This window comes from Olea europaea, chromosome 22, assembly GCF_002742605.1.
Source record: "Olea europaea var. sylvestris chromosome 22, O_europaea_v1, whole genome shotgun sequence".
Lineage (NCBI taxonomy): Eukaryota > Viridiplantae > Streptophyta > Magnoliopsida > Lamiales > Oleaceae > Olea > Olea europaea.
Genome location: NC_036258.1, coordinates 9724839 through 9747750, shown reverse-complemented (window position 1 = coordinate 9747750; position 22912 = coordinate 9724839). Strand labels below are relative to the sequence as shown.

The following is a 22912-nucleotide window of genomic DNA, read 5'->3' as shown; positions in this document are numbered from 1 at the left end:
TTCAAGTGTTGCATTGAAAATTTTGAGATAGAACAATATTTGTAATAATTTGGATCACTCAAATTTTTTTTCAAGATGTAACTAATTTGATCTTCTAAAGAATTAAAAGAGTAGTTGAGATCAATAAAAACTTCACTTTAATGCTCAAGGAAAGGTCAGTTTAAATGAGAAAGTGAAGCGGTTTTTAAAGCAGTGAAACCGCCAAATATCTGCCATACCGGACGAGGCCTACAGGATGTCCTCTATCATACCGGACAGTCCACTAGTCATTGCTTTTTATGAAGTCAGAATGGTTAAAAAATTTTACCGTTTCTCTATCGGATGTCCGCTATGGCAAAAATCGATTTTCTCCAATCGTTTGATAAAAATAATGCTTTGAGAAATATTTATATACGACTTTTTAAGATATTTTTCAAGATACTTATCATTTCATGAAATAAGATTGAGTTTGTTACCTTGGAAAAATATTTTGAAAGTGTTTTGGTGAAATAATAAATATTTGCGTATAAAGTTGACACTTGAGTCTTTTTACAATATATTGCCAAACTATTGAAGCATATTACCTTTACATATGAGATTAAGAGTTCTAAGTCTACTATTTTCAATATGACTCTTTATCTTGACGTACATGCCTACTTAGACTTCTCCACCATGTTGATTTTCCTTTGATCGTCACTTTGCCTCTTCAAAGTTTGGTTTGCATGTTGACTATCAATACTCAAACAAATTTGTTAGAAATAAATGTGATATGTTTGTGATAATCAAAACGAAAAGTCAACTATAGGTCAACAACAAAGACAAAACTAAATATGCATGTGCCAAAATAAACAAGTGAAAATGCACATGCATGAAATAAAACAAAAAATAAACACAATACATGTGATGCATGCAACAATAATATGTCAAACGAGAACCAGGCATGCATCAAAAAATACCTAATTACGTACGTATATAAGTGCTCTTTCCTTTAAGAGCACCGCGATCTACTACCAAATTCGAAAAATCGCTCTTCTTCACTCAAGCCTGTCTAGAATGGGGATTATTTCCAGACAGCTATGTCACCGATTAGGTCAAACGTTTCACTTGATCAGCAAGGAATCCAATCTAACCAACTGACACCTGATTTTTATTCCTTTTCAAGTTCAAGTCTTTCATATTGTTTAGGTACTCATGACATCTAGGGCGAATGTGACCAAACTCACCATAGAGATAACACGTAGGGATAAACCTAGGACCTGTGTTATGTGAACTCTGGCTTCGGTTCCGAGGTCGAGGGGTGCTACATTGTCTAGTAGACCTCTCTCCTACAGATCCCTTAACTTTAGGTTCGAGGTTAGGTACATGTTTAGGCTGGTCAGTAGCAAAGACAAATGTGGTCTTAGAAGTGTTAGCAACATCATGACTTTTACTTTTATATCCTAGACCTCCCCTATTTCTAGCCAGCTTGCCTTTTCCTAGAAGACTATCTAGCTTTGACGAACAACTTGTGAAGGCAAGAAGTTGAGACTTTGAATTCTCTAAATCGCTCACAAAGTTCACTATTTGGATTTGCAAAGTTTCATTCATGGCGGTCAACTCGCTATTTCCTAGAGGACCTTTTAAGCTCACCGGTGAGATTCTTAACCTGAGACTCTAAGGCTTCGTTCATAGATTTAATCTCACTCAAGACAGTGGAAGATTTCTTAACGTATGTCTCGAACTTAGCTTTTTCTAGTTGAAGCTCCAGAAGGATCGTACTTAAGGCCTTGGTTTTATTGAGAATTTTCAAGCTCTCCTGATACATTTTCTCATAGGCCTCTTTGATATCTTCATCACTCATAGGATCATCTCCAGAATCCTCACCACCATCTAGTCCTCGTCTCTTTCACTCTTCTATTCGGATCTACTCTTAACCTCAGCTACGAAGGCAACGTATTTTCCACTCTCCTCACGATGAATTTATCACTCTAATTGTCTGAGCTAGACTCGTCATCAATGAGAGTAGCATTCATAGCTTTCTCCCAAACTCTATTAGCCTAGGGCACTTTTTCTTCACATGACCTATACCTTGATAGTTATGGCATCTAATGGAATTAGATTTCCTCCTAGATTCACTGAGGCCACCTCTCGATTTCTCTTGCAGATTCTTCTTTCTAAACACTTTTTAGAATTTCTTAGCCAAGTACGCCATCTCCTCATCATTAGGTGAATCAAAATCAGAAGATTCCATACGATTCTTCCTAGCGGATTTCAAGGCAATGGACTTTTCCTTAGCTGGGTTGTCTATGGTCAGTTCATAGGTCTAAAGAGATCCAACTAACTTCTCTATCTTGATTGTGTCTATGTCCTTACTTTCCTCAATAGCTATGACTTTATGCTTGAAACGCTCGGGTAAGGATCTAAGAATTTTTCTAACTATCTTAGGCTCGGGGATTTTCTCACCAGGTTGAAGGAGGAATTCACTATTTCATTTAAGCTCGCATAAAAGACATCAAATGTCTCATCATCTCTCATTCTTATCTCTTCAAACCTAGTGGCTAGCATCTGCAGTTTAGAATTCTTAACCACCCGTATTCCCTTATGTGTGGTTTCTAGAATATCCGAAACATTTTTCGCTACCTCACACATGGACACTCTCCTCAATTCCTCAGGGAAAATAGCCATAAATAGGGCATGTAAGGCTTTACTATTCCAATTGCATCTATCCAATTCAACCTTAGACCAATTTTCTATGGGGGTAGGATTACATTGTTAGTTGTGGTATTAGGGAAGACCAACCATTAACTACACTCAACCAAATCCTCTCATCCATAGATTTCAAAAATGCCCCCATTCTCACTTTCCAATAAGCATAATTATTTCCATCAAAATGGGCAGCACATTCAACGAAGTACTCATCTAGACTAATGTAAGGCCAGGACACGTGTTTAGGCTCTGATACTACTTGAAAGTTCAACCTAGGAACGCTTTGCTATGTTAAATTTAAATTTATGCTTTATCGAGTTTACGTTCTAGATTATAGTTTAACAAATTTGACCTTACGTCCGAAATTAATCTAACTAAAGCAACAAGTCACTTTAATTAGTTGTCTAGTTGATTAATCATACAAGTCCAATTATCCTATGTTTTAATGCCGCAGTTATAATATTGTGGAAAGCAATAAATAACACAATATATGATGACGGAGAAACCCCAACGTGGGTAAACTCTAGGATCAAACCAGTTGCCTCCACTATACTAATTCAGCAAGTACAAGTTATATCAAACTCCATACCCAATCAGACCCGCTGTTCTAGTCTCACGATCTACTACTGTAGATGTTTCTAGCCTCCTGCTAGACTTCCCGATCTACCTCTTGCAACCCAATCTGCTGTCCACTATAGCCTCCTGGTCCTTAGATGATTGTACTACCAATTGGAACATCGAGAACCGCTTGTTCTTGTACTTGTAATTGCGCTTCAATCCACCTCTCTCAATTCCCCAATGAAAGAGTCACTTCCTTACAAGATAAAGGAAGACAGGGTGTTTTGGGTTATGAAGATTGATGTTTTTCCCAAGACATGGTTCCTGGTTCACAAGATGTTATGGATGTGAATCACCAATGATTTTCGCCTTGGATCTTTTGAACAAAGATGTATAGATGTTATACAATGAAAGAATAATGTAGCAACCTTCTTCTCACATCCCATACTTGTTCTATTTATACTTGGGGTCAATATGTGTCTTGGGCCATGTAAAAATCTCGAAAAATGCGAAATAGGATTTTTCGAATAACACTGTCCCTCGAGCGAAAAGCAAACGACACTGTTTCGCTTGAGTGAGACGGGGGCAAAAAGCGAGCGATGACCTTTCTGGTTTTTACACTCGAGCGATGGCTGGGCGAGAAGCTAGCGAAATTTCGGTGTCGCATTCTTGATTTGATCCTTAGATTTAAACCCTAGTCCCTACCAAACAACTTTACAAAATTGTACCCTAAGTCCCTAACTTTTACAACATTGTTCAATTGAGTCCCTGACTTTTACAAATATACAATTAAGCTCGTTTGGTCCACAGAATTGTCAATTACACTTTTAGACCTAACAAATTAAAAAACTTGGTGAGTTATATTTATTATCATACTAGGGAAAAAGTAATTAACTACTAAACTCTTCAACTATGAAACTTATCTTTTACTTTTTTTTGAAGGAAGTAAGAAAAACATAAACATAGTTTATTGTGATCGTTTATTGTGTTTGCGTAGCTTAAAAGTTTTTGAATTCTTTTCATTATCATTCAAGAATATTTGGAAAAAGGAAATAGCAACAAAATGACAAGAGTCAAGATTGCTAAAATGAACAAGAAATTATCTTAAAGAACACGCTAGTGGAAAACAAAGTGGCTTCTACCACTCATTACTATGGCAGAACCATGAATGTAGCCTTCAAACAGGATAACACACATAATTTTTGGGTAAAATATTAAAAAATAGTAATAGCTAAAATAACCTTAAGTAATATGGGGGAAAAGGATTTCTTGGATAGCGTAACTTTCAAAGTATTATTAATGCTTCGCTCATCTAAAGCAATTGTGTGAGATTCTTTCAGTTCAAATCCATAATCTCAGTGGAAGTCGTCATGGGACCAGACAAAGGATGGTTTTTTTGGCTGAGCAGACTGAAGATTCAACTGAGAGAAAATTTCAGAATGAGAATGAAGTAAAAAAGCACAAATCCCATAAGGTTATCAAGAAGGGTAGAAGTTCAATTGCTCATTCCATTGTATAGATAACCATTGAGTCATGGTGACAACCTAAACCTAAAAGGAAGAGAGACCAATTCAAAACAAGAAAATGTTACTGTGCCTTTGATTGTAAAAAATTCCAAAAAATTCTACATTTGGATTCAGCAACTTACCATTCTAGAAAGAGATCCTTTAGTCAAAATAAGGAAGATAACATGGCTGACCTACTAAATGAAAGTTTATCACGGGACAAGAAGACAATATTTCCATATTGACATTCATTGTTATAAACTTCCTCTACACAATATGTTCAAAATTCTAATGTTCAACTAAGAATCTATTTTCACCATTGCTAAAAGGCTAACAAGGAAAGAGTTCTCAGCTTCGATTGAATCATTTTGAGGTTTGGCTCTAGGAATTAGGAAACCTTAGAATCTTCGAATAGAATGAATTGTATCACAGCAGGAATGTATTCATCCTACAATGTTATGTTTCTATAAAATAATCTGTCACATCATGTGCCTTGGACATAAGAAATGATGATCTTAATCTACAGCAATCGTTGTTTCTAAATCCAAGCTCCAAAATACCCCTGAGATCACAGAATCGTTACAATTTGTTATCAAAATATGATCATTTAACTCATCATTCACTCCTTTAAAACCTGCGAGTCATGCCAACTCATCTGAAATTAAGCAGCAACATCCACAATTCAGAGTCAAATCAATTTCTAAGTCTCTTCAATTCATATTCCAACATAATATTCAGTCCATATAACAATGTTCAATCTCAACAATGTATATCATACCAAAAATCTCCCCTCATCTCACGCACTATAAATACTAAAAATTTCACACAGGATTTTAAAATATCAAATCATAGAAAATGTTCTTCAGCATATAACTTTACATTTTCTCCAAACTCTTTCTTGAAAATTCCAATGGCACCATGGCCACAAACAACGTGGGTCATCAAAATATCAACATTCACCCACACGTTCTCACCAGGGACCAATTGGGTTTTCTCTGAAGCCCTTTCTAGTATCTTCTCAGTCATGGTCAACCCAGTTTTGACCTGGAAAATATCCCAAATTTACCAAAATCACACCATTAAAATCCAAGAAATCGGAAAATCCAGGAGAACAATCACAAACTTTATCCCAAAAAATGTTCTCACTGAACCAGTTGTGGATGATTTGCGCTCAGATTCTTGTGGTGCCATCACAGCTGCAATTTTCTTGGAACTCTGTATATAAAATGAAGGCTTGGAGAGAAGACTGAGAAACCAACATCTTTCTTTAGGGAATTTACTTATCATGCACAGTAGAAATAAAATGAATTTCAATTCTCACCAGGATTTATCTTTGTATTTAGATTAGAATTGTGATAAAAGTTGTACTTTTTCTTGGATCTGCAAACTATTTTGCTTTGTCTTTGTTCCAGCAACTCGTATCTGCCTCCCACAACTGTCCAATTATTCAGCTTTCAATGAATTTCATACAGAGAACATATTGTAGCCACCAGGATTTTCTCCTTTTGTACTAGCAAGAATTATGAGAAATTTCTACGAATAGAAAACTCTAGCCATGTATTTATATAAGCTGCCCAAACGGGCTAGGCCAAACCCAGTCCAATATTTAATGAATCCATTTGATTAAATCCAGTCCATAAATTAATTAATCCAATTAATTAATTCGAGTTTATAAATAACCAACCCAATTAATTAATTTATCTAACGATTGTTAAATTAATTAATTAACAAATTACAATCTTCCAATTCTCTTTTGTGTGTGACCCATCAGGTTCCTGATCACGATACCTAAGGACGTGAGATATTTTTTTGATCTTATCAAAATTGATAAATTAAGACACTCTTTTAATTTATCACCAATTCACACTCGTCATCCCAGATTGACATCTAGCAATGTGTCAGGGTAATACATATGATATAGAATGTCACGTGGTATGACAAAGCCAATCTTGTTCGTTTACCATGAAACTGTAATCCTTTCGTTAATATGATTCGATCAATTACGAGATATGGAAGTGTGTCAATCTCGATTATCAATCATATCTTTCATTTAATTATTGAGTCAATATAAGTTGAAAACTCTTTTTCGACTTCTGTGTATACCTTGCCAAAGATTTCATTATCAACTTAACTGAATGAAATGCAGATCACAATCTCTTACTATCTAAAAGTGACGAATCCTCTATTTGTCATTCACAACCTTTATACAGTTCTTGACATACTCAAACGATGCTGTATTAGCGGCCCTTGGCAAAACAACATCCAACACCGTCAAAGGGTGACTGTCCCCATACAAGGCACTATAACGACCTCAAGTCAAATGACCAATTCCACTACCGAACATTAGAAATTAACCATTGTCATTCAGATAGTTATCCATGTGAAATCTCTTAGCAGGTCTCCAATGTTTCGTTCTATAACAAAACATCCACGCGTTCATTTAAGTGTCACCACACTTTAGTTTATGAGAGCAGCTACTTACTTTATAAGTAAGAAATGCCACACGTGATGGTCTATCCGTAATAATAATATCCGTATCTCGTTATTACATATCACAATCACAACTCCTTGTGATTAACAAATCACTTAAACTTGAATCTTCGGACTCTATTATTTAATATTATTTATTAGAATATTAATTTAAATAAGTAATAGATCTTGTAAAAAATAAATGTATTAAACATATTAAAAGTGTTTACAACCTAAATTGATTGGATCTAGGGCATAACACTTACAAATTCCCACTTGCACTAGATCCAATCACTCATGTATCTAATACCATAAGTATCCACACGACGATCATGTTTCGTTGTGACAACGGCTTTGTCAATAGATCTGCAATTTTGTCATCTATGGGAACTCACTCTATCTTTATTTCATTTCTTTGTATAATCTTCCTGATGAGGTGATATTGCCTTAGCACATGTTTGGATCGTTGATGAGACCTCGGTTCTTTCGCTAACAGCTCAATTTTGAGAGTAAACATATATCCAGATTGAGACTTGCTTCATCCTTGTCAAAGCTAGTATCAGTATACCCATGAACCTTTAGTTCATCTCCTCCATAGATCAAGAACACATCTTTAGTCTTTCTCAAGTACTTAAGAATATTCGTAACCGCTATCCAGTGTTTCTTACTAGGGTTCCAGTGTTTCTTACCAGGGTTTGCTTGAAACTTGCTAGTAACACTTAGAGCATATGAAATATCTGATCTTGTACATAGCATCGCATATATGATAGATCCTATCGTCGAAGCATAAGGAATCTTATCCATGCGATTTCTTTCATCATGTGTTTTACGATACATATCTTTTCAGAGGTAAATTCCATGTGACATATGACACAAACCTCTCTTGGACTCTTCCATGTTAAATTTTCTCAAGGTTTTGTTTATGTACGAAGATTGAGATAAGCCAAGCAATCTTTTAGATGTATCTCTATAGATCTTGATTTCTAATATATACGCTGCTTCTCCCATATCTTTATCCTACCAAGAAGGTCGACCAAGGTCCAAACCTTGCTCTCATACATTGAGTTCATTTCGGATTCCATGGCCTCTTGCCGTCTTTTCGAGTCAACGCTTGACTTCGCTTCTACATAATTTGTGGGTTCATCATCCTCAACTAATAATACTTGATTAGTAATCATGAAATCGTACTTTCTAGGAGGTCGAATGATCCTACTTTATTTACGCTGAGCTAGAGTGTCCTCAAGAGTCTCTTCATCTTGATTAAGAGTTTGTCCATTAGCAAGTGTGGTATCAGACTCAGGTTCATCTAATTGGTCAACAGTATCTGTGGATTCTTGAACTTCTTCAAGTTTTATCTTGCTCCCACAACACTTTCCTAGAATAAACTCTTTTTTCTAGGAATATGACACGTCTTGAGATGAACATCTTCTTCTCAACGAGATTATAAAACTGATATCCAATTGTCACTTTTGGATATCCCAAAAATATGCATTTATCAAATTTAGCCTCAAGCTTATCCGATTCATTTCGCTTCACATAAGCATCACAACCCCAAACTTTCATATGAGACAATTTTGGTCTTTTTTTTCTCCATAACTCATATGGAGTTTTGTCGATCGATTTGGATGGGACACGATTTGGTGTGTAGCACGTAGCAATTAGTGCATGACCTCAAAATGATTTTGGGATGTTTGCATGGCTTATCAATGATCGTACCATGTCTAACAATGTGTGATTCCTCCGTTCAGATACACCATTATGTTGCGATGTATATGGCGGAGTCCATCGCGAGAGAATCCCATTCTCTTTTAAATAATATAAAAAATTTTCCTTTAAATATTTTTCACCTCGATCTGATCTTAGCATGAGAATATTCTTACCTGTCCATTTCTCCACTTCAAGTTTGAATTCCTTGAACTTTTCAAGTGCTTCATGCTTGAATTTCATCAAATATACATAACCATATCTAGAATGATCATCAGTAAATGTGATGAAGTAAGAGAAAATACCTCTAGCGGTGATTGACATGGGTCCACATACATCAGTATGTATTAGTCCCAGTAGTTCTGCAGCTCTTTCTCCTTTTTCAGTAAAAGGAAATTTGGTCATTTGCCTAATAGGCACGATTCGCATTTATCAAATGATTGTTGGCCCCAAGTATCCATCTTTATGTAACTTGGAAATGAGTTTGTCATTTATATGACCCAATCTACAATGCTAGAGATAGGTATTATTTAAATTATCACTTTTATGCTTTTTATTTTCTATACTCATAATAGATGACTCAGTATCAAGAATGTAAATTCCATTTTGCAACACACCACAACCATAAAAGATCTTATTTTTATAAAACGAACAACATCTGTTCTTAACATTAATTGAAAAACCTTTCATGTCCAAACACGAAATAGAAATAATGTTTTTAGTAATGACGGGAATGAAATAGCAATTTTCTAATTCTAATACTAAGCCCGAAGGCAGTGGTAAGAAGTATGTCCCTATAGCTAATGCGGTAACTCTTACTCCATTCCCCATGCACAGGTCAACTTCTCTTTTCTGTAGTGGTCTACTTCTCTTTAGTCCCTGCATATTTATACAAATATGAGATCCACATCCGCTATCTAATACCCAAGAAGCTAATGAAGTAGACATATTGACCTCGATAACAAAAATACCTAAAGTAGAAGTTTCAGAAGACTTCTTTCCTTTCAAGCTAGCGAGGTAAGCCTTGTAGTTCCTCTTTCAATGACCTTTCACTCCACAGTGATAGCATGGGTCATCCGATTTGATATTGTCCTTGCTTGCTTTGACTGTTTTGTTATTTCCCTTAGCTTTCTTGAATGTTTTCTTAAAACTTCCTTTGATTTTCCTCTTTGTGTCCTTGGAGGATTGAATGGCTAAGACATACCCAGTGCTAGCCTTGACATTGGGCTCCATAGTTTTAAGCATATTAAGCAGCTCAGGGAGTGTGTATTCGATCTTATTCATATTGAAGTTCATGATGAACTATGAATAACTATCTGGCAGAGATTGTAGAACCAAGTCAATACTTAGTTCGTGATCCATGATAAAACCCGATTGAGTTAATTTCTTAATGAAACCAATCATCTTCAGCACATGAGCACTGACTGAAGTCCCTTTGCCATTTTACATCGGTACAGTTGTTTAGAGGTCTCATACCTCTCCACACGAGATTGTTCACCATACAACTCCTTGAGATGAAAAACCACAGTGTAAGCATCCATACCCTCATGTTGCTTCTGCAACTCAAGTGACATAGCTGCAAGCATCACACATGCTGTAGTGTTATCATCATCAATGCGTTTGTTGTAAGCAACCACCTCTTCCTCAGTGGAATTTTCAATAGGTATCTCTAGAAGGGACTGCTCAAAGACATACCCAATTTTCTCATGCTTTAGAACGATTCTCAAATTGCGATACCAATCAAGAAAATTTCATCCGGTCAATTTGTTAGCATCCAATATACCTCCCAAATTCATATGATTACTCATGATTCAAAAATTATAAATGACGAAAAAATATAGAATCAATATGTATTGTAATGCATTTGCACAAATTCAATATGAACTTTAATTAAACGTGCTCCCACTGTTTAAAATAAATTCATGACCTTCATACATAAATTATTCAAATCCACATTTGATTCCCAGTGGGTTTGGATCATATTCATTATATTAAGATCTTGAGTGTACTCAACAAACCTTAATAAAACATCTGGGTAGATATTATTATCAATTTTATCTCCATAGAACTTTCAGATCATTAAGCTGACAACTCTTTGCCTTCACACATCTTATGTGTTAGCTTAACATGCCTCTAAAACTTATCTTCTTGAGTGTACTCAACAATCGATAAATTTTAGTTAAATCAAACCCATCATTCAGAAATATCAAATATTTCATAGTGTCAAACATATTCCTAATAGACCAACCTTGAGTGTATTTAATAAGCTGGGATCGATTTAAGATTCTCATTTTTCACTATAATGACGGAAGACAAATAATAGCGACTTAATATTTTAACGAGGGATTTAGAATGCCATGGTCTCATCATATATATATATATATATATATATATATATATATATATATAAAAATAATGGACTCACAATTATACATAGGAAAAATTCACATTTCAAGTAAACTTGGCCCTCGTTTGGCCCCCATTTTTTTTTTCAAATTTTAATGTTTAGAATATTGTTTTTTTTTAAATGTGTGGTTGAAAAAAAATGAAATGGTTTAGATTTAGCAGGTCCAAAAATAATAAAGAGCTCGCAGGCCTATAACAACAATAATACTAACGGACTCGTAGGTCCAAAACAATTAAGAACTCGCATGCCCATAAAATGCAAAAATTAAATCAATCATTCAACACATCCATATGGTCAAGTCCATAATCATCCATTAATAGACATTCATCACATAAATGTTTCCTATATAATATCTAATATTATATACAATGTCTCAAAAATCTAGCAATTATAGTCGTCAAAACTTATCTAAATAAATGAATCGAAATAATTATTAATTAATTAACTCAAATTGCGGGCCGATTTAATTAAAGTCAAATTTTAATTAAATCTCGAAATAGAGTCTAACTCTAATTCCATAATTATTGCGCGATGTTATTTAATTGAAATCAAATTTTAATCAAATATTATATTAGAGTCCAACTCTAATTCTTTAAAATTTTAGGGTGGGATAATTAAAATCAAATTTTAAGTATTTACAAAATTAGAGTCCTACTCCAATTGCAATATATACATTGGGGAAATAATTTTAATTAAAATCATATTTTAATTAACACGAGATTAGAGTCCAACTCTAATAAAATTGAATTAACATTTTAATTTATGAGAAAATTCCTAAATAAAACAAAATTCAATCTAGGGTTAACAATTAAATATTTAAGTTAATATTTAATTTTAACAAAAATGTTAAAGTCGTCAATTTTAAATAAAATCTTAGTTTTGGGCCCAAATTAAAACATGGGTCAAACCCAATTAGAATCACTATTTTAAAACCCATTTAAAATTTAAATTCAAAACCCATTTTAAGAATTACAATTTAACCCAAGTTAAAATTAAAAACAGGCCCCTCAACTATCCAATTTACATGACAAGTCCTTTATTTAAAATTTTCAAGACAACTCCCCAAAATAATTTGCATACGTGGCTTGCAATTTCATAAATTGCATTAGAGGCCCCTGTCTCCATCACCCTAAAGAAAACCCTAACCTTAAAAATTTGTTTTTTTTTTTTTGGTTTTACCTTATTCATCTGTCGCGGCGGCAAGACCGACGCCGATTGCCCAGCGGCGGCAAGAGCTTTTCTCGCTACTTATATGCAGCGGCAGAGTGCTACGCCGCTACACTCTGCAGCGGTGGCAACGACAAGCCGCCTGATCTAACCAATATATATTTTTTTTTTGTTTTTCAAAATCAAAATTTAAAGAGATATAAATACATTAATTGCTAGATTCAAGAACATCATGAAAAATCAATTTTTGATTTCATAAACATGTAAATCAATTTCTAATAAATACAAAGTAGACTCTGATACTACTGTAGGGAATTTACTTATCATGCACAGCGAAAATAAAACGAATTTCAATTTCCACCATGATTCATCTTTATATTTAGATAGAAATAGTAATAAAAGTTGTACATTTTCTTGAATCTGCAAACTCATTTGCTTTATCTTTGCTCCAACAATTCGAATTTGCCTCCCACAGCTGTCCACTTATCCAGCCTTCAATAAATCCCGCACAAAGAGTAGATTGCAGCCACCAAGATTTTCTTCTCTTGTGCTAGTAAGAATTATGAGAAATCTCTACGAATAGAAAATCCTAGCCAAGTATTTATATAAGCCGCCCAAACGGGCTTGGCCAAATTTGGTCCAATATTTAATTAATCCATTTAATTAAATCCAGTCTGTGAATTAATTAATCTAATTAATTAATTCGGGCCTATAAATAACCAACCAAATTAATTAATTTATCAACGATTGTTAAATTAATTAATTTACAAATTATAATCTTCCAATTCTCTTTTGTGTGTAACCCATCAGGTTCCCGATCATGATATCTAACAACGTGAAATATTATTTTGATCTAATCAAAATTGAAAAATTAAAACAACCTTCTAATTTATCACCAATTCATACTTGCCGTCCCAGATTGACATCTAGCAATGTTTCAGGGTAATACATGTGATGAAAAATGTCACGTGGTATGACAAAACCAAACTTGTTTGTTTACCATGAAACTATAATCCTTTCGTCAATATGATCCAATCATTTACGAGATATAGAAATGTGTCAATCTCAATTATTGATTATATCTTTCATTCAACTATTAAATCAATATAAGTCGAAAACTCATTTTCGACTTCTGAGTATACCTTGGCCAATGATTTCGTTATCAACTTAACTGAATGAAATGCAGGTCACAATCTCTTACTATTTGAGAATGACGAATCCTTTATTGGTCAATCGCATTCTTCACATGATTCTTGACATACCCGAACAATGCCGTATTAGCGACCATTGACAGAGCAACATCCAACACATTCAAAGCATCACTATTCTCATACAAGGTACTATGGCGACCTCAAGTCAAAGGACCAATTTCGTTATCGAACGTTAGAGATTAACCACTGATACTCAGATAGTTATCCATGTGAAATCTTTTAGCGGGTCTTCAATGTTTCGTTCTATAACAAAACATCCACGCGTTCATTTAAGTGTCACCAAACTTTGGCTTATGAGATCAGTAACTTACTTCACAAGTGAGAAATGCCACACGTGATGATCTATCAATAATAACAATATTCGTATCTCACTATTATTTATGACCATGGTTTATTCAAGATCCAATCATATGTAATTTGCATATCACAATCACAACTTCTTGTGATTAACAAATTACTTAAACTTGAATCTTTGGACTTTATTATTTAATATTATTTATTAAAATATTAATTTAAAAAAATAATAGATCTTGCCAAAAATAAATGCATTAAACATATTAAAAGTATTTACAACCTATATGGATTGGATATAGTGCATAACACTTACACTTTCTGCTAGAAAGTAAAAGGAAAAATTGGAGAAAAATATTAATTGTTTTTAGCATTTTACAAAAGAAATACATACATGAATTTATATGCAGATACAAATGGAGATGTTAAAACCTTGACGAATGTTGAAGAGCTTGGAATGATGATCGAGGAAGCCATTACAAATTGAATTCAACCAGGGAGGGATCCAGGATTTTCGATAAGGGGGCTGAAACTTAAGAAAACCAATAATGAAATTTATATTACAATAAAAATGAGAGACTTCTAAGTAATCCTATATTGCCTATACCATTTTTAATAACTGAGAAGTCAGAATCTTGGATTCGGTCTTAATTCCATCTCTTATTTCCTAATCTCATTGACTCCATAAAACAAAGTAGAGAATTCTAAAGCCAAGAATGCTGCCAATTGAAAATATTGTAAAGTGAGTAACCATCATTTTAACTTGCAAATCATAAGAATCATTTATTTTTTAGCACAAAGAGAAAGATTATTTTGGTGTTACCACGTAAACAATCCTGGAATCAGTTCATTTGGAGATGATAGGGACTAGGGAACGGTCAGAGATACAAGACAATCCAGAATATAAGATGATGCTCATGAGCTTGTATTTTAGGATACCGGACCTGAAATTTTTGGGCGTTTAGTAAGTTGAACCATCGGGTCCAAATTTAATTATAGAATCATTCGGGTTTGGTTACCAGTCTCTGTGTTATAATTAAATATTTTACTATTTACAAAGTTATATTAATTCAACTAATGATATATACAATCTTAAGTCTTACAAAATAACGTAGTTCAATCTTATGTGTCTTTTACATTTTTCTTTGCTAAGTTCTTCGTAGAGTTGATTGTTAAAATCACAGGAAAATAAAGATTGTGAGCTCATAATAATTAATAAAGGCGTTGTCGAGCTTCTACTCGATTTCTCCAGAATAGTAGAAACGACACAACGGTAGAGTAATAGATTTGGATAAAATTTAGGCCAATTTAATTAAATTGGATTTGAACTGAAAATTAGAAATATGAAACTTATGTAGTTAGTAAATTTATTTAGAAAAATAAAATAATTTGATATATTTAAAATAAATTAATTAAAAAAATTTAGGGAGATTCGAATCTTATTCGATTTTTCAATTTTTGAACTAGAACCTAGAGTGTACACGTTGGAAGAATACTTTTCTATATCGGTATGATAGTTGTCCCTTCTTAGCAAGGAGTTACTGGATTCTTATTTCAATAATTAAATGAAACGAGGTAATCCCACGTTTATTTGATTAAACCAGTTGCTTTCAACAAGATTATTAGAATCTTCAATTACATCAATCTAAACAAGTTTTTCAAATGCTTCAATATTTAAATTCAAGAATACACAGACTGGAAACAATATTCAGTTATTTGCTATTGGTTTCGACAAGAGAGCAGCCGCCATGAATAATGTTAATCAAAGTGGAATCTCCAGTCCAAGCAGTATTGAGGTTGACGTTGATTTTTATTCTTTTGAATTTTCCTAAGTTCTCAAATTGTGCTGCTAGGAATTTAATGTTAAATATCAGGGAAAAAATATGGCAATGGTGGCTCCTTGGTTTAATTCTTGTACTTGGATCCCTTGTCTCATGGAATAGTTTGCTGACTATAGAAGATTACTACTATGATTTGTTCCCGGTGAGAACATCATAGGAAACCTCTTTATACCTTTTTAGCATATATCGATGTCTGTCCTGTCTTCAAATGGAATCCATATGTTCTTGTTTATCAACCCTTTGCATTTGTAACTGTGGCGATACTTATACTGAGGAAAAGATTGATACGAAACAGGGGCATAATATTTTTGAAAAAGTCGACGTGAAAAAAATTCACGTTTATAGTTGTTGCAATACAATACTCGTGTAGAACTCCAATATATGCACACAAATGTTTTGTGCAATTGAAGCTTTCCACCCTTAAAGAAACAAAAACTTCAAAGCTCCGACACAGAGTCACCGGCCAAAAAAAAGGGGAAAAGTAATAGATACAAACACATCAAAGCCCCTTAAAGCAGCATGAATCTAGATCCCCCAACCCTTGTTGGAAATATACGTTCCGCCATGGCATTTACTGAAGCAGAATCTGGCTTCATGAGATTGTACACATTGCGCCAGCGATATTTCCAATGGCTAGGGCTGCCTCAAATGCTTTAAATGCAACATTCCATTTGTTCTGAAGATATAATAAGAAAAAATTCCCAGTTTATTAAGATTTTTTTTCAAGCATATAACAACTTAAGAATGCAGAAACTGACCACTTTATTTGCTGGAACAATTTCTGTTGAAGTACTGGGCTTGGATTTGGATTATGTACATAGCATGAACAGTAAGTTTGCTGCCAGAAACAGTGTGAACCGTAAGTTTGCTGCCACAAAAAACAATTATCAAGAAAATTTTACTTTATTCTTCATGCCAAATTGGTAAGTTCTTCGTTAAATTATGTGACTAGTCTATGATAGTATGTACAAATCTCAAATTTTTCTATTAACAATTTATTTTGTGTCAAACACAACTTTATCTAGCAATAAATTGCCAAAATTAACACGCTGAACATCAAAGATATTTTTGCATGAACAATCAAAGTCTCAAACATAAAATATTGAAGATGGTACAATCTGAATGACACCTCTCCTGAATGAAAATTAACTTTAATAGGACATTATTGAAATGTGTTAGACATACCGTGCAGGGATTAATCTGTTTTGCCTGTGATAAATCTTGTTTGGCTTGGAGTATCATGTAGTTGTCCAAAAACTGAGTGCGACCATTGTGATTGTGATCACATTTAGTAGACCGATAACAATCACAGCATAGGGTGAAAGAGCATTCCACACACGAGAAAAATATTCCCGGTACAAACTTTGTACAAAAATCGCAAAATGGCCTTCTGCTTTTTATGATGTAGTATAAAGTCATTACCTCCCAAAAATCCAGTGAGCCATTCCCATCTCTATCTAACTCCTTGAAAAAGCTTAGATTATGCATCTGGTAATGGCCTTCCTGTTTCACGAATGCTAGGAACTCAAAAAAATCAATCCGGCCATCGCCATCACTGTCCATAGAATTGAAGAATTCATGTGCTAAATCCTGAACTTGTTGAGCACCTGCGTGATAATGAGCTCTTGCAATCTCGCGCAACTCTTCCATCTCTCTCTGTCAATTCATATAATCCAATATAAACGCCATTGGTCAAAAGAAACTATAGCAAAGCTCCAAATTAGTTAGCTAACCTTTGTGTTCAAATTTATAATTAGTCACCTAAGTTTTTTATTAAATTAAATCCATTAAAAGTGCGATCATCCCATGATTCATTGTTTAATGCAATACTGAGGCATTTTACAATGAGTCAATGAGCCACCGTTGAAGCACTGGGGCTTGGATTTGGATGATGTACATAGTGTGAACTGTAAGTTTGCTGCCAGAAAAAACAACTATCAGGAAAATTTTACTTTATTCTTCATGTCAAATTGGTAAGTTCTTCGTTAAATTATGTGACTAGTCTTTGATAGTATGAACAAATCTCAAATTTTTATATTAACAATTTATTTAGTGTCAAACACAACTTTATTTAGCAACAAATTGCCAAAATTAACACGTTGAACATCAAAGATATTTTTGCATGAAAAATCTAAGTCTCGAACTTAAAATATTGAAGATGGTACGAACTGATTGACACCTCTACTGAATGAAAATTAACTTTTATAGGACATCATCGAAATGTGTTAGACATACCGTGTAGGGATTAATCTGTGTTGCCTGTGATGAATCTTGTTTGGCTTTGTAGTTGTCCAAAAACTGAGTGCGACCATTGTGATTGTGTTTAGTAGACCGATAACAATCATAGCATAGGGTGAAAGAGCATTCCACACACGAGTAAAATATTCCCGGTACAATGTTTGCACAAGAATAGCAAAATGGCCTTCTGCTTTTTATGATGTAGTGTAAAGTCATTGCCTCCCAGAAATCCAGTGAGCCATTCCCATCTCTATCCAACTCCTTGAAAAAGTAACGATTATGCATATCGAAACGGCCTTCCCGTCTCACGAATGCTAGGAACTCAGGCAGATCAATCCGGCCATCGCCATCACTATCCATAGAATTGAAGAATTCATGTGCTAAATCCTGAACTTGTTGAGGACCTGCGTGATAATGAGCTCTCGCAATCTTGTGCAACTCTTCCATCTCTCTCTGTCAATTCATATAATCCAATATAAACGCCATTGGTCAAAAGAAACTATAGCAAAGCTCTAAATTAGTTAGCTAAATTTTGTGTTCCAATTTATAATTAGTCACCTAAGTTTTTTATTAAATTAGATCCATTAAAAGTGCGATCATCCCATGATTCATTGTTTAATGCAATTGTGAGGCATTTTACGATAAGTCAATGAGCTACTGCCACCTAGACTCATGATGATCACCAATGTTAGGTCTAAATTATGTAATTGGCAATTTCCTTAATCAAAATCGTGTTTTAGTTGAATTGTATTAGGAGGTAATCGAGTCAAATTCAAGATAGGATTTATTGAGTCTTAATTATAGTAAAAATAGTTGTGGGCTGATAGAGTTGTAATGGGAGTTGAAGACGATTAGAAGATCAAGAAAAGCGGACCTCTAGCTGCTGGTTAGCAGCTAGGATCAGCACTCAAATGGCGTAATGCAGAATGAAGCAGAACCATTGGCGCTTGCTTGGCGGTAACTGCCCTCTCGAGCGGCGAACTGATGCTCACTTGGCTCATACCTGGTCTCGAGAGGAGATACTATCTGTCCAGAATTTTTATTCGATTTTAATTGTGACTTTCAATCCCATTTCACCATATACACTATCCATTATAAATACACAAGCCATGGAACGTCCTAAAGTGTGGTTAAACATTATATTCATTATGGAGATCATTATTTGAAGATCATAAACTCATTTCAAAGATCTCTTGATTCAATCACAAATATATTCCATATTTGTTCCCTTATATTGTTTTTCATTGGTTGAGCCCTTGTTTTAAGTCAAGAGAACAATATTTGAAGATCCATTACATATTCTAATAAATCTATTGCTTTAGCCATAGATCAAAACACAAAGTTCAAACACTAAATAACTCTTTACCTTCATCTAAAAACCTTGAGAAATCTGAAGTTTAGAGAAGATGCACTTGAAGTTCTAGTGCTGAAGAATGAGGGTCGTTCTTCTCTGTCCAATTGGAGAAAAGTGGCCCACAGTTCCGGGAAGTGTGGGATTGCACAACCAACAGAGTTCCTCGGTAATTTACAAGTTAGGTGGCTAGAGTCAGCTAAAATTTGACAGTATTAGGACTAAATATAAGTTAACTTTTCTAGTAAATTGTTTACTCACAAGTTTGCCCGGAGTTTTTTTCTTTTATATATCTTGAGTTGGGATTTTCCTCCTTGATCAATCCTTGATGTTATTTATTTTATTGATTTGATCTGAATATTTTATTTGATTGACTGTTAGGATTAATTTAACTGACTTAATTACCTTAATCATCTACAAATAATTAATAGGTGATTTTTACTTATTTAGGAAAATCTCAACTGCTAAGAACGAATAGAATTACTCTTGACAGAAACATATAATCCTAGCTAACAGAATAGCTCATTGGAACTTAAAAAGCGTTTAGATTATTGTTTTAAATCTCAATTGCTCAAGTTGTATAATATTTTACCTTCTCTTGAGTCCTTTCTTCGTTTCCCTGAGGACTCATGAACCACTTAAGCAGAGAATGGCTATGGACGAAGTGGCTTATTGAGTGCTCGTGTTTGAATTCCCCTTTATCGTAACAGTCACAACAAAGGTCCACAGATTCGGGATATTTCGGTAGACATGTAAAGCAAGAAAAGAATTGGCCAAGTAGTACACCATTGCAACCACTGCAGACAAGAGATCGGTTTGTCGTCTTCTTGTAGTAAATGGCTAAATCATCATTAAATTCCCGAGTTCCCTCACCATTTGCATCGTGTTGTTTGAATACTTTCTCACTTGATAACCATGAACTCACAGACTCCTTGAACTCCAATAAGCATACTTTTCCATCCCCGTTACGATCCAACCTTTTTGCCGTGACCTTTTCCTCTTCAGTTGCTCTTTCATCGTAAGCTATGGCAAGATCTTTCTCCATCTCGCGCTCTCTCTCTCTCTCTCTCTCTTGTTGCAAATAGTTTTAATGAGAGGACAGAAAAAGGTCAGGAATTGTGTTTTTGCTTTGGAATTTTCAAACCCTCCACAGAAATCCTTATCCTTATCCTTACTGCTTAAAAGACTATCCACAAAATACCATTCATTCTTAGCTGCCTTTTGGCCTCCATTAAAATCAATTACATTACATTTTATTTTTTCTCTTATTTTCAATCACACAATTTTTCATAAAATAATATTATACGTAAATCAAAAATTTTTCCTTCTTTTTCAACCACTCATTTTTCAAAAAAACACTATTTCCCCCATTTTCATTTTCAGAAAATGGGGTCCAAAGGGGGCTTAAATTCCTCCTTTCACACATGATTTATGAACTTGGTTTAGCAATAGTAATGGGTTGGATTTGGGATTTATTGTTCTTGAAACCCAAGATCCGTTCGTACAAATCCTTTCGCATACGTTTGTTATCTTCTGTTCTTTTTTGTTGATTTTAAGAGGTTTTATCTCGTTCTTACGGCTCCTCGAATAGAAACCTTAGCGGTGCACTTGCGATTTTACTTTCGTCTCATGATTTTCAGATTTTCAGGTCAGATAGTGCTGTAACTTAAAGGAAATTTCAACCTTTCCAAATATTAAAGCACTTTAATTTGAAGTTTTCATATAAAATTAAAATATATGGTAACCTATATTTTAATGGTATAATTGTGGGGTTAAATTTATTCCTATAAAAGGGAGTTCTTTCATTTGAGAAAAACAACTTGAGATACAAGCAAAAATAAAATACTATATCTATATTTTATACTATATTTCTAGAGTTTGTGGCAACTTGATTGAATGCTCGTTCTTTATCTTCCTATGGTCATGCCCATAGAAGGAGAGGTACATGAGTTTTACCTTGAAGTCGTGTAGTGCCGAAAAAATCCGCACGACGGGGAAACAACAAGACTTTAGATTGTTGGAAAAATTGAGTGATTTGTATGTAGGTTTTTTTTAACAATTAACACAATAAAATAACAAATACAATTCAAGAATAATATAACATAAAATAGAGAGGAGATTTAGAAAACAAGTTTTGGGAGTCACGTCGATGACGTTGTCCTAAAGTCGTATTTGATTTGTACATAGATTTGTTTAGATTGTTTATAACTTCAACTGTGCTAGTAAGCTATGACACCTTTGATTTACATTCCGTGGTTTCTCGATGGTGCATGTTTTATATTAATAGCTGAATATTTAGCATTTGTCCGGATGCACTAAATCTTGATGAAATTTGATTTTTCTATCACATCAAATTGTCCTTGTTGATAAAATATGAAGCTGGTAGCAATGCTCAATTTGAATAACTTCTACACTACATTGCAAAGTCCTTATTACCCTTTCCTTCTTAAATTCAACATTCACCGTACATATTAAAAAGTAGCCACAATTGTTGACTACATTAAAAAAATAATAAAAAATAGGGGCAATAAGTAAACGCTAGTAGACAAATGTACAATAAATTGTATCAAAATCTGATAAATTTACTCAAAAAGCAACACCAGATAGGGGGCCTATTCAATGTTTACCCATGATTGATTCATTGAAGAATTTTCATTGATATCAAGAGCAATTGTATCCAGGTAACTCCTAGGAGTCATAAAGAATGTACTTAATTGATATTTTAGAAAAAGTTTAATTGTAACTCCTGTGAATGATAGTGGTGTTATTATTATCTAATTTAGAAATGTAACTCTTATATTGATGTTGAGTAACATATAGTACTTCAATGTAGTATAATCAATTTTGATTTAAGTTTCAAAAGCTTTATATATTAACAATTATAATACGTTATTTGGTGTTTAATTAATTTTAAGATTATATGAGCCTTCATATTTTAAGTTATCAAGCAAAAAATGATGGCCGATCAAATATGCTTCTTGGTCATTATAGGCACATTATGGTGATTAATACTAATCCGTCTTTCTGAAATGATATGTGAATACAGATTTTATGCTTATATATACACGTATTATATGATTGATGCTTGAAGAAAATATTTATAGATACTAATAGTGCAAGGGCCTAGTGCTTACCTCTCTTAGAACAAGTATATAGAGATCATTGCGAATATCTTAACGGTTTAAATGTTCTCTCCATCACCTTAAAACTGAAATGGTGATCAGGAAGATTTATTATAATTTATTAATTGTACTATTTCAAAAATGAGAATCCAGTTTGGTGGCATTGTTAGTTAAGTTAGACTTATGTGGTGTCAAAATTGGTTTTGAATTATTTCAAAATGAAAATGTGGCAAAGGATGCAGAAAATTTTAAAGGAGAAAATTCATAATGTGATGTTAAATAATTACAATGCATTTTCTTATATTTTCTTAGATATATTGGTCATTATCTGGGTTGTAAGAAAGAAAATTAGGTACATTAATTCCTGATAGAGCTACATACAAA

At 33.9% G+C, this 22912-nt stretch overlaps 1 protein-coding gene across 2 annotated transcripts; it reads right to left on the bottom strand.

Moving 5' to 3' along the window:
• Positions 1-16098: 16098 nt before the first annotated feature.
• On the bottom strand, positions 16099-20542 carry LOC111371662. Of its 2 annotated transcripts, none has more exons than XM_022993773.1 (5): positions 19999-20542; positions 18053-18508; positions 17003-17473; positions 16576-16685; positions 16099-16493 (listed from the first exon to the last, which is right to left on the bottom strand). In XM_022993773.1, coding segments are annotated over exons 1-5 (1491 nt in total). In that variant the 5' UTR covers positions 20452-20542; the 3' UTR covers positions 16099-16492. The 2 variants fall into 2 exon arrangements, with proteins under 2 accessions (XP_022849541.1, XP_022849542.1); XM_022993774.1 differs by having other exon boundaries at positions 16576-16655; positions 19999-20539.
• Between the last annotated feature and the right edge of the window lie 2370 nt (positions 20543-22912).